The sequence below is a fragment of the Heloderma suspectum genome, chromosome 1, assembly GCF_057233095.1.
Source record: "Heloderma suspectum isolate Gila_16-S chromosome 1, 16-S_ref, whole genome shotgun sequence".
NCBI lineage: Eukaryota > Metazoa > Chordata > Lepidosauria > Squamata > Helodermatidae > Heloderma > Heloderma suspectum.
This window is the reverse complement of record NC_139458.1, coordinates 123,623,031-123,635,582: the sequence shown is the minus strand read 5'-3', so window position 1 is coordinate 123,635,582 and position 12,552 is coordinate 123,623,031. Positions and strand designations below refer to the sequence as shown.

Here is a 12,552-nt window from a genome sequence, read left to right as displayed (position 1 = left end):
TTACTTTATCTCACTTTTGACTGCTTGGGGCTGTGGTAAAATCTTAATTCTGTGGGTTACTAGTAGTGTTGTTCCCTTCTCAGAAGGCAAAGGAAAGGTTCATTTTTTCCCCTTTTATATCATCTTTGATTTCCTGCTTCTGTCTGTTCTCTTACCCACTCCAAGCTGACTGTACCAATATAGGGAGGCCAACATGGTGATGTTGTTTCAGTGGGGTGATACTGATTTTCCCTCCTATTTTCATTCATCCCACCACTGGCCGGGGGGGTGGGGTGGGGGCATCCTGACAGTTTTGATTACACACAAAAGAGCTAAGCACTAGCTCCACTCAGCACTGATGCATGAGAAGAATTTGAATGTCGCATACCCATTCCTCTGTATCAAATGGCCACTCACTTTCATTAGCACCGGTGTCATCTGAGCTGTTGTGTATGCTGTACCCAGTGGGAGGAAATTCTATTACCGGTGTTTTATCCACTAGTCAGTTCCAGATGGCACTGAAGAAATAGAATAGGGGCATTTTGTAGTTCTTAACAGTCTTCCCCCAGGACAAATTATCCCCTAATAAAAAAGCTTCCCATTCTCACTTTTAAAAATGAAATCTGACATGCTGTTTCTCAACTTTTCACTTCCCAAGGGGTAGCTTAAATTGGAATGGGAAGGACAAAGTCCCCTTACCATGCAAGCAAAGAGCTGGCCAGGATTTCCAATTATCAAATCTAATTGTGTTTTTGGTGGTGTTTTGGCAGAAGTAAGAAAATGGGATGCATTTCCCTAAAAGAGTTTCAACCCACAACCCATTTGCTCTGCTGCAAGGCGATTGACTATAATAAAATTGCTTTGGTGTTGTGGCTTGTAACGTTCATGATGCTATATTTAGTACTTGGCTTTTTTTTTTAACCCATGAGGGGAGATTCAGTGAGTGTTTCCAGATGGAGGGCTCCTAGCACTAACACACCAAAGGCACAGGATAGCTCTTTTGTCTTTTTCTCCATAACAATTTTTTGCTAATAAGAAAAAAAGACAGAAGAAGCAGTGGGAAAGCACAGGAGAGATATAAATGGAAGACTATGTCATATGGATGGACTCACACACACATGTAAAATTCCATGAATGAGGCAGTGCAATTGCATAGGGAAAACCTTGTCTAGAAGCACCCAGTACCTTGCTCACTCATTTGAGCCTCTATATGTAAGATCCAGGCGATCAAATCAGTTGCACTGTTGCAAAATGTTCCTACCCTAAGCTTCTTCCAATTGATACCTTTTTGTTTTTCTCTGTTGTTGTTGAGTTTCCTTCTTGACTTTTCTTATGCTGACTGATTCTAAACAGACTTACATATCTTGAGGCCTGTATACCTTACTCCTCTTCTTCTGTCCTATCACATCTTCTGTAAGAGGTGTGTTTGGGGAGTTGCAATGGAAAAGCTGTGACCCTGGAAGGAATGTGCTTTTTAACAGCCTGCTTTTTGATCAAAATCCTTACAGATGGTCACAACATGAATAAATAAAACAATTAAAATAAAGGAATGGAATGTTGCTATAAAACAAGTCAACATTTAAAATAATTCCTAGCCACTTGCTGTCTATCTAAAAAGGAAAGTTTTCCTGGCCTTTCTAAAAAAAGGTCAACTAGGACAGTGTAGCATGTTTGCAATGGCAAAGAGTGCCACAGTTTTGGGGGCACCACTAAAAAGGCCCTACTGGCAGTATTAACCAATCTCTTGTCTGTTTATGGTGATAGCACCCACAAAAAAGGTCTCATTGCCAGAACTAAAAAAAACAAGGAGGTACAAATAGAAGAAGACATTCCCTCATATATCCCAGATCCAGACCTTGTAGAGTTTTAAGGATTATATGTGGCACCTTGAAGTTAGCCTGGAGATTACCTGGTAACCTATGGAGAAGGAAGTACTGGTGTGATGTGCTCCATGTGGCTAACCTTGGATCCAGGTTGTGCTCCAGAACATGGCAGTAGTTGGAAGCTTCTAAATTACCTTCCTGGGCATTGCTACACTAAATACAGTACAGTAGCTAACTCAGGTGGTTACCAGGATGTGTGCTGTCAGGAGCGCCTTGGCGGCCTCTCTCAGTAAATTCCAATAGCCAACTCAAGACACAGACAAAAGGATTTCTTTTCAAAGCTTTAATCCTTTTACAACTTAATGACTCTTTCAGATGCTAATCACCAGCAACTAAAGCAAGGAACAGCAGAGTGGCCTAAGCTTCAAGTAGGCAGTTGATCCCCATTTGAAAGAGAGTCACTTGAAGACCAAGAACCTATGGGCTAGGGAGAGATCCTCCCTCTTTCCCTTGGGTCCATGGGAGGCGGCCATTGCTTGCGTGCCAAACGGGCGCTACGCCTCCTTTCTGCGCCCTCCATTGCTCGTCGCTCTTTGTGTCTGCGTCGAGCATCTAAGAAGCCCCCCTCCCGCACTCCCTCACTACCAGGGTCACTATCTATCTCAGGAATGCTGGCAGGAGGAATCTCTGCCAGGTGCTGAGCCTGTGAGGGATGAGCTGGCTCCTCTCCCACAGATTGCTGTTCCTCCTCAGAATCCGAACTGCTGTGAGGCTCTCTGGGCTCAATTTCCACCCTGACATGCACAACATGACCAAGGTCCTTGTTTTCCAGGAAGGGGCACAGCTAGAGTAGCAGCTAAAGCTGGTGTAACTGACCACAGTGATCACCTGGGAGTCCAGGAATGCCCTCAAACTGTGAATCTTTCCTTTATGGGGGAATGTGACCCCGTACACCCATTGCCTCACTGGTCAACAGACCACCTTTCCAAAGCATCTCTCTCTCTCTCATCCAAACTGCTGCTGTTTCACTCCAGTGGAGAAGCAGCAGCTGAGCATTTGGAAACACAAGTTGACCACAAACCTGTTCTTCCAGCCCCGCTGTCTTAGTAAGAGCAGCCTCTTATTAGTCCTTTCCATGCATCAAGAACAAGTGCCAGGGACACATGCATTGTCAACAGGTGCGTTCTCCTGTTTAGGACTTATGAGACTACTACTAGGAAGAGTCTATTTGAGATTAATTTGCTTTACTCATAAAGGAAAATTGTCCTGGCTCAGTTAAGGATTTGGGCATGCAGTCCCTACCCATCGGTATCTATGGAGCAGGAACCCCTCCCCATGTGCATGTCCTGTACTGTTCCCCTGACTGCTAAACACATCTTGCAGGAGTGACCATGATCTTCACTTGTCCAACCGACCAGTTCCCTGCTCTCAGCTTGGTCTCAGTTCTGGATGATGATGTTTGATCTACAAGCTTTATTTAGTTTCCTGAGCTCTGTTGGCTGGCTCTCCTCTTTATAAATGCTTTTTTTTTTTTTTAAATTATTAGGAACAATCATGATGCTGCTCCAATTTACTGTCTCTTTTTATTGTTTCAGTTTATCTTACCTTTGTTGCTGTAAGTTGAATTTTTTTTAGTGTTATGTTAAATATATACTTTTAAATGTGATTTTTAATACCTTGTATGTAAGCCGCTTAAAGATTTGATTATATTAATATGTATTTCTACTACGGCTACTACTACTAGTAAGTCACTGATGGAAGAATTATCTGTATTTACATTAAGACTAGTGTGTGGTACAAGATGGCCTACCTGCCACCACACCATAAACTTGAGTATACCTACATAACTGAAAATGTTAGAAAGCACAGTTAAGTGTTTTTCCTTGCAACTATAACATTTTTTCCGTCTCTATCTCCCCACCCCCCTCTCCTTTGCAGGTGGCCAGAGATGTCAGACAGTTCTACGACCAGGCATTGGACCAAGCAAAGTTAAAAGAGGAGGGCAAATCGAACAAGGCACAAGCAGTTGTGAAAACCTTCCATGAAACGGTAAGCTGTATAGTGCATTCTATAAGGAATTGAACTTAATCTTCCACAAACAGGTCTGTTGACAATGTTGTTATTCTTTTGTTTCAACGAGTGCCTGAAGTACCCATAGAGCAACCTGGTGCCCTCTAGATGTTATGGACTACAACTCCCATCAGCCCCAGCCAGCATGGTCAAGGATTATGGGAGCTGAAGTCCAAAACATCTGGAAGACACCAGGTTGTCTACCCCTGCCATAGAGCAGGGGTCTCCAACCTTTATGGGTACAACCTAATTTTTGAGAGAGTGTTCTAGGCACTGTCCTAAAATGGCTACCATGTGAGGAGAGTCACAAAATGGTTGCCATGGGAGGTGAGCAATTGCAAAATTTACTACTGCAACAAAACATCCATTTCACAGAAAGGCAAATTGGCAAGGCTAACACACTCTCCAGAACCTGTAATTCTCTGCCTCAGCAAGCCACATTATATGAAAAGGCAAGTTAGTTTCCCCAAACTGCTTCTAAATAAATTCTTCTAAAATTAATTTCCCCAAATATATTTGTGTATAAAATTAGGAAAACCTTTTCAAGTGGGGATATCCAGTTATCCTCTGCCAGTTTACTTTGTAGTCACTCATGTTCTTGAAGAATTGTGGCTGCTTTGTATATTTTCTCTTGTTACCGAAGATCTTCTCACCCACCACCCATCCACAGGGAAACGGGTGCAGTGGGTTTGCTCTTCACCCACTGCCTCTAACAATGTACAAACACACCAGCAAAGCATCCCTCCCTCCACAGGAAAAGGACGAGGTGTGATGGGTTTTGATTTTAACCAAATAAATGGGATGTTCACCTTTATGAGCCCATTTATTTTTTTAAATCAATATTGTAATTAGCACTAAAACATTTTTTTCAGCTATAGTGAATGTGTGCTGAGCTTGAAATGGCCCCACCCATCACAGCTATGTCATCCTACAGAGCAGGATGTACATACAGAAAAAGTACAATACTCCTGATTGTGAGGAAAGTCAATTGCAACTCCATTCGTAGCTTACAATAGAAGAACAGAGATTGGGTAAGTGCTAGGGGCCATCTGTCTGGAAACAGTCCAGGATGCAAAAAAGACAGTGTAAGTTTTAAGTGGCTAAATAAATCCCAAAGAGAGGAAATTGCAACACCCCTGGCTCAGGTTTGTCATCTTCAAAATTCTTCCCCCAAAGTTATAAGGAACAGGAAATGAGAGCCACATATCAAATATATGTTGCTTTTCATTGAACTGAACTAGCGATATAGGCGTGTGGTCATTTTATTAGCAAGAGGAAAAAGAAAACCAGCTTCTGCTGTTCTTTATACTATATATAATTACCCCTGCAAAACTTCAGACTTAAGGTTGTCTTCCAGTATGAAGTTGCCACCTTCCACCCAGCACTCAGAATCTTCCAAGACTTCCAATACAGGGGTTTTCTCCCTGATTGAAAGCTCTCTGTTAGAACACCCATGCCATCCCATCTCCTGGTCATTGCCTGGATCTGCTCCTGATGGGAGGTAAGATGAGGGGAGAGAGGTTCAGGCATCAGAATCTACAGGTAGGAGGTGATTCAGGTGATTCATTGAAAAGATAGAAGTCGAAACTTTTGGAGATGAATGTCTGTGGTCAATTTCTCTAAATTTTCTCTGCTTGCAGCTAAAATGCTGTGGCGCACAGACTGTGGAAGCTTTACTCAACATGGCAGCTTCCAACAATTTCTGCCCTAAAGAAGCAAGCCTGCTTTCACCAGAAAACGTAAGGAAACTCCCACATGATGCACCTCCAGTGCATGCGTTTTTCCTCTCTCGCACGACTTCACTTGACTGGGGATTGTACAGTGGTGCACCTTTTTACAGCTGTGGTGGCTGTGATGTATGAATGGCTTCTGACTCCACCCTTTGAACAAGGAAGGAGCCACTGCAAATCCAGAAGTGGTGTCGGGGTTCAGGAGTATCTAAGCATCTTCAAGGTGGTAGTTACCAATCAGTGCTTTGGCAAGGCACAGTGCTCCATTTTGTATTTTAAATATCATTGCCCAGTGAACTGTTGAGTACGAAGGGCAACTCTTTTAACTTTTCCGAGGTTTCTTTTCCGTGGACATGTGTGGCAAAACACCTGTTTTGCCACTATACTGTGCTTTACTGCAGGACTGACTTAGTCTATCTTCCAAGGGTAAAACACCCTCAAATCCCCCACCCCCTTGGAAAAAGCCTCCAGTTGAAACAAACAGGCAGCTTTTTAAATTGCAACACAGAGGCACAATGTGGCAGGTGGGGGGTGGGGGTGCAGCTGTGTATGTGTGTTATGTGTGAGAATCAGTGTGTGTGAGGGAGTGTGGGGTAAAATAAAGCCACTTATTGTAGCTTTGACCCCACCCACTTTTGCAGGGGAGCATCCATCTCCAGCATGTAGCCCCTAGAAGGCTCCCCATAAGGAAATATGGCCTTCATGCTTAAAGAACTTCTCCTTCCCTGGATAGGCTCTTAATGTGATCAGGAGCCCTGTTCTTTGGGGCTCCCTCTTCAAACATCTCACTGAATGCATGGACTTTGAGGAGCCAGGGCCATAGTGGGACACATGTTGCCACGTCAGAGTAGGGGGGCATGGTCCAAGAGCATCTCCAAACTACAAACCTGATCCTTTAGGGGGAGTGCAGCCCCCTCCAGAACAGGCTGAACCCCACTTAACCAGACAGGCAAACCACCCACAAACAGTATCTCCATCTTGTCTGGCTTGAGTTTCAGTGTACTGGCCCTCATCCAGTCCATTACTCTGCCCAAGCACTAGTTCAGAACATCAGCTGTCTCACCTGGATTAGATGAAAAGGAAAGGTAGAGCTGGGTATCATTCGCATGTTGATGACACCTCAGCCCACATCTCTAGATAACCTTTCCCAGCAGTTTCATGTACATCACCCTTCTCCAACTTGGTGCCCTCGGATTACAACTCCCACCATTGTCCAGCTATTGGCCATTCTAGCTGTGATATGTTGGGGAAGGCTGATGAAGGTGTTGAAATGCATGTGGGATAAAACAGCCCTGAAGAACCCTGTAGACCAGGGCATAGCAATAATCCCCTAGTGCCACCTTCTGGAATTGGCCACCTGAGTGGAACCATTGCAAAACAGTGTCCCCACATCCCAACTCAAATAGCCTATCCAGAAGGAGACCATGATTGATGATACCAAATGCCGCTGTGAGGTCCCAGCAAACCAACAGGGTTACACTCCCTCTGCCCTCTCCCAGCACAGATCTTCCCACAGGACAACGAAGGCAGTTTCTGTTCCAAAACCAGATTGAAAGGGTTCCAGCAAGTCTCTTTTACCTAAGTTGCAATGAAGTGGAACCATGGATGGCACCACAAAAAAGGCACATGGCAGGGAAAGGGTACATGTGGAACATCCCAAAGCAACACATCTCCCTATATACTGTGCCATTTTATCCTCTGATTATGTCCGTGGATTGCTTGCTCTGTTGCTGAGAAAAAAACAGGTAGATGGAGGTATGTTTGAGGAGGCTGTTTACTTAATATGGGGGCCTGTTAGGGCCCTTGTACAAAGAGTAGCAAGAGGAGCGAAATCATCATTTTCCCACCAAACAGGAATTCGGTCATCCTAATGCTGGTGAATGGTTGAGGTGAATGGCCTGACTGGCTTTTGCTGTACCTTCAGTCTTTCTCATGTCTGCACCTATGAGGGGGGAAAAAGTGTGCTCACATGCAGGATGTTTATGTGATACATGCATTTTTTTTTACCTCAGGACCTAAACTGTCACCATAAAATTGACGAGCTGTTCTCTGGAAAGCTGTACCTGATTGGCATTGCTGCCATTGTGGTGGCTGTGATCATGGTAAGTGGTGGGGGGCAGGGCACTTTGTGGCACTGTGGGATACTCCCAAAGGACTGGATGAGGCACCACCCGTACAACAGAGGTGTGCAGTATGCTGATGGACGTCTGGGTCAGGTGTCTTTTCAGAATTATGGGGAGGGGAGGAGGAAGAGGTGAACAGGGTGCTGCTCCAAGCATCTACTGCCCTGGGACGTAAAGCGTGGCCTCTGCTGGGGTGTGGACACTGGCAAGCGCACAGCCAAGGGAAGGCTTGGAAACCTTTGAGAGACAGCTTGGTGTAGTGTCTATCCCTGAATGGGAAAGCCCTTGCTCAGGCATCAGCTCAGCAACACATGGCACAGCTAGAAAGCGGACTGGATGCCTTCAGAGCTCATTTACTCAAGTGAGGTTGGAACAGTGTTGAGGGCCAAGGCGTGAGGTTTCAGCAGACGTATCTGAGAGCCAGTGTGGTGTAATTGTTAGAGTGCTGGACTAGGACTCAGGAGATTTGAGTTCTAGACCCCACTCAGCCATGAAGCTCACTGGGTGGCTTTGGGCCAGTCATTGACTCTCAGCCTAACCTACCTCACAGGGTTGTGGTGAGGATAAAATGGAGAGGAGGAGAACTCTGTAAGCTGCCTTGGGATCCTTGCAAAAGGAAAAAAGATGGGATATACATACATACATACATACATACATACATTGCAGCCAAAGTAGATCTCTCCAACTCTTTGAACGGCACATAGGGTTATAGAGAAGAAAAAAGGACTTCCTTACATACTGCATTGAGCAGGGGGTTGGACTCGATGGCCTTATAGGCCCCTTCCAACCCTACTATTCTATGATTCTACCTCCAACTTTTCCTTATTCTCTCTTTGCAGAGCAAGGAAAAGCTGTAGCTTGGCATGGACGAATCTGCTGGTTTGCGTTCTCCTGCATTCGAATTTTAAAAATCTCAAGTGCTTTCTGTCCCAGATATGAAGATAATTGCATTTTTTGTAAATTCTTGTCAAAATTGAATGGAAACGACATTCTCAGCCATCGGCACTGGCCAAATTCAATAGGTACAGTTATTCCCAGTGTAGAGAGGATCATGGTGTACCTGCCTGCCATATAGTTGTTAAAAATGAGGAGCCTGTCAGAAAAAGAAGTAGTGGCCAGCCTGACTCAGCACTAGCATGGCTGACTACACAGGGATTCAAACCCCAACTTCTAAGAGAAAAGCCCTCAAAGCCCTGAGCCTGGATGGACAGATCTGTCAGTTTCCGTTTCTCCCACATTTAAGGTCTTTTTAATCACATGTTCTTTCCATTGCAAATATGAAGGAATATGTGAACTTTGGTAAATTCTTATAAAAAACGAACTGAAATGAAATTCTCACATATCCCTAACTGCAGCTTGCCCATGCAAGAACTGCCTTCCCCTCCCCTCCCCTCCTCCTTGCAATGTTCCCAGACAGCAAGGGAGGAAAAAGAAAGCTTCTAAAGATGTACCTAGACCTCACCATTCTTCAAGTTGGAGCCTGAGAATGTTCCTTACCTCTCTAAACTCCCACAGAAGACGAAGGATCATTTCAATAGTCGAGTCCTGTTTTATGGTGGTTCACTTGTTTAAATCTGTTTGGACGTTATGCAGCTGCAGCTAGGGTTGGCAACGTTTCATTTCCGGTAGAATTAATTTCCTTGATAATGTGGTTGAAATGTATTTGCTGACTTTGCATCATTCACTGTGAGGAAAACTAGAAGTTCAGGGAAATATTGAGCAGCAACAGCATTTCATCTAAGAGCTGTACATTTTGGGTTTTACTGTTTGCTACTTAAACCTGTTAAAGTGCATATTGGGTTTTAATTTTATATTTTTTGAACTTGTGACAGCAACAAAGAAAACGGTCTGAAATTAAAACCCGTCTGTGACTTCTGTACCAGAACTAGTTGTCCCTAAGATTTTTGCCAGTCTAAATAGGAGTCTGGCCATGATGGGCTTGTCTGCAGTTACTTTGCCTAGAGCAGGGGTATAGAACCTTTTTCCGTGGGCCAAATTCCATTTCCCAGAAGGTCTCGGAGATTCCATTGGTGGGTGGGGCCAAAGGCAAAAGGGGATGGGTCCGGAAACACCAAAAATATCAGCCTATTTTAGCATAAAGATCTAAATGCCACTAACTGAGCCTTAGGAGAGGCTCGCCAGCCTTCTAGAATGGGGGGGGGGGGACTACACAACGGCCAGGAAACCACCAATCCATCAGTGGTTGAGGGAAGTGGGTGGAGCCAGGGGAAGGGGGCATGGCTTTCTGGGGACCCCCAGAAGGCCAGGTTTGGCCCCCGGGTCTAGAGAATATGTTTGATTTGGAATCTCATGGTTTCTGTGTTCCTTCCTGGCCTGCAGATCTTTGAAATGATCTTGAGCATGGTGTTGTGCTGTGGCATCAGGAACAGCTCCGTCTATTGAGAAGTGGAAGGGCAGGGGCGAAACAGTGGCGCCGAAGGGACCCCGAAGTGCCACTGTCTGACCAGGAGATGCTTCCACAAGAAGACAAAGAAAATTGTGTATATAAATATTTCAGATATTATCATACCGTACTTCTCATTCTTACTTGGAAGTCTTTTTGTTTGTTTAAGCGGGGGGGAGGGGGGCGTATTCTGTATATTTGCAGCAGAGTTAGTTACACATCAGTTTGTGTGGCACAAAAGCTGTCATACCGGTGGTTCCAGGTCTTTATCAAAGATAGCCTTTCTCTCTCCTCTCCCCCTCACCATTGTTCCTGTGCTGCCTCCATGGAATTAAAGAGAGTTTACCCATGCATAGGTGCCACCCTTTTATGAGGAATGTGGACAATTTTTTTTGTGCCTTTGTTCCCCATTATTTTCTTGTGGCAGGAAGGGAGGTGGGTAAACTGAAGCAGTCCTTTTGACACCTCTTCCCATCATTTCTTGTTCTAACGTTCTCTGTCTTGGTTTATAACAGGGGTAGGCAACTTGTGACACTTCAGAGATTTTGGCCTACAACTCCCATCATCTCTAGCCATCATAGCCGGTGTTGAGGGATCATGGGAGTTGTGGGCCAAAACATCTGGAAGGTCACAAGTTGCCCATCCCTGGTTTATAAGGAATCTTGGATTCTTGGTCTAAATGTATATAAGACTGCAAGAGCATAGTGCTGCTTTCAGCCCTGCTAGTTTGTTATTAAATATACACATTTATCAGTATTTCCCACAACACCCTCCACCCCTTTCAGTGAGACTACTTTCATAATTTGTGTAAGCCCATTAATCTGAAAGTCCATTATGTCTCCTGGTGTCACAACATAGATGTAAGATGAGGTTAAATCTTTGAAATTCCAAAAGTCCTCACAAGATTTTACAACTTGGAGGATTTTTTAGATGAAACAGAAAACTAAATAGGATTGATCATGGAATGGTAACGCTTTTTATATCTCAGTGCTAAACTGAACTCCCACGTGTGTGCTTACATGATTAGTTTGGAATGGAAGTACTGTCAGATGGCACTTACTTGGTAAATGCATAGTATTCTAATGATGCCAAAAAGTATCTGTTGAAGGAAATTGGTTAAATAATGGCTGGACATCTATTCTTTTTTTTAAAAGCAACTTTAATGGAGGCATCCATTATTGTGCCTTTTTAAAACCTAGAATAATAGAGCTGGATAATAGCCAAGTAGATGTATATGGGTATTTCCCTACAAGTAGAATTTAGGGCATGTTCTCCTCTCCAAGCACCAGAAGTAGAAGGGTAGGATGGGATCCAGCATTGCGCGATTGGAGGTCTGCTTGCGTGACAGGATTTCATCCTCCTCACCTCTCCCCTGCAGCCCCTCATACTGCCCAAAAATCTTCTCTGGAGGGTCCCCCAACCTTCGAGAGCAGATTTTGACTGTGCAGGGGGAGGGGAAGTAATTCCATCAGCAGAACAACAATAGGATTCCACCCATAGTGAGAGGCCCATGTGCTTTTTAAGCTAAGCCATTTCCCAATACCCCCACCCTTTCCCGCCTTGACCTAGTTTACATTTTTACACCATTTCCCCTCCCCCTAAAAAAAAAACCCTCTTGCAATATTGCAACTTGAGAATTTGTTCAGTTTGGGGCAAGAGGCCTTGTTTGTTACCCAGGGTCCACTAACCCCTTCCTTACTATAGAATGGGCATGTTCATAGGGGTTTTAACAACAACAACTAGCATAGATGTGTCCTGTACTGTGACCTCACCTAATAAGCCAGATTTGCATGTTGTTCTTCATGCAGAAATAATTTTAATCTTGGTTTTGCTCTGCTGTGTTCACCCTAACTGCGGTGGACTCAGTGCCTTTTTGAAGAACAGGGTGACAGCTTAAACAAAAGTGAGAGACATACACTCAGTGTTGCAGATAGAATCTTCCAACACTAGCTGGAATGCTTTTAGTGCACATTTAGAAGAACTGCACTTGTATGAAGACTCCAGCACTAAGTAAATTTCTTCTAAATGCAGCAGTTGGCGCAACCTAGAGGCTTAGTGCAAATGCACCCTTAGGGTATTTGAGTCACCTCAGAGACCTGAATGAAAAGATGGATTGGGGGTTCCCCCTTTCCAGCTTGGCCAGCTCCCACTGTGTAGGAACTCTTTCAAAAGCTATCCCAAATCAAACTCTGCTTGCAGTGTCCTAAGGAAGCAATGTCTTAAGAGTCTTGCTGGATGTGGTTGATGGGAATCGGGAAGACCTCTTTTAGTCTTAGAAATAGCCTTAAAGTGACACTGCCCAAATGTTAAGCTTCACACTGGAAACAGAAATTAATTCTTCCAACCTACCCACCCTTCAAAATCTTTGGGGTCACAGGTTCCAGTATAATAACTATATGTACATTTTTTAGGTATCAACTGTG

The 12,552-nt window shown here is 44.2% G+C and overlaps 1 protein-coding gene across 1 annotated transcript in view; it reads left to right on the top strand.

The window, feature by feature from the left end:
- Positions 1 to 11,766, top strand: part of CD81 (CD81 molecule) — a 94,212-nt gene extending 82,446 nt beyond the window's left edge. The window contains exons 5-8 of the mRNA XM_084855864.1: positions 3,741 to 3,851; positions 5,513 to 5,611; positions 7,615 to 7,704; positions 10,066 to 11,766. Of these exons, the coding sequence (XP_084711990.1) occupies positions 3,741 to 3,851; positions 5,513 to 5,611; positions 7,615 to 7,704; positions 10,066 to 10,128 (363 nt within the window). The 3' untranslated portion in view covers positions 10,129 to 11,766. The remainder of the gene's footprint in view (positions 1 to 3,740; positions 3,852 to 5,512; positions 5,612 to 7,614; positions 7,705 to 10,065) is intronic.
- The last annotated feature ends 786 nt before the right edge of the window (positions 11,767 to 12,552 follow it).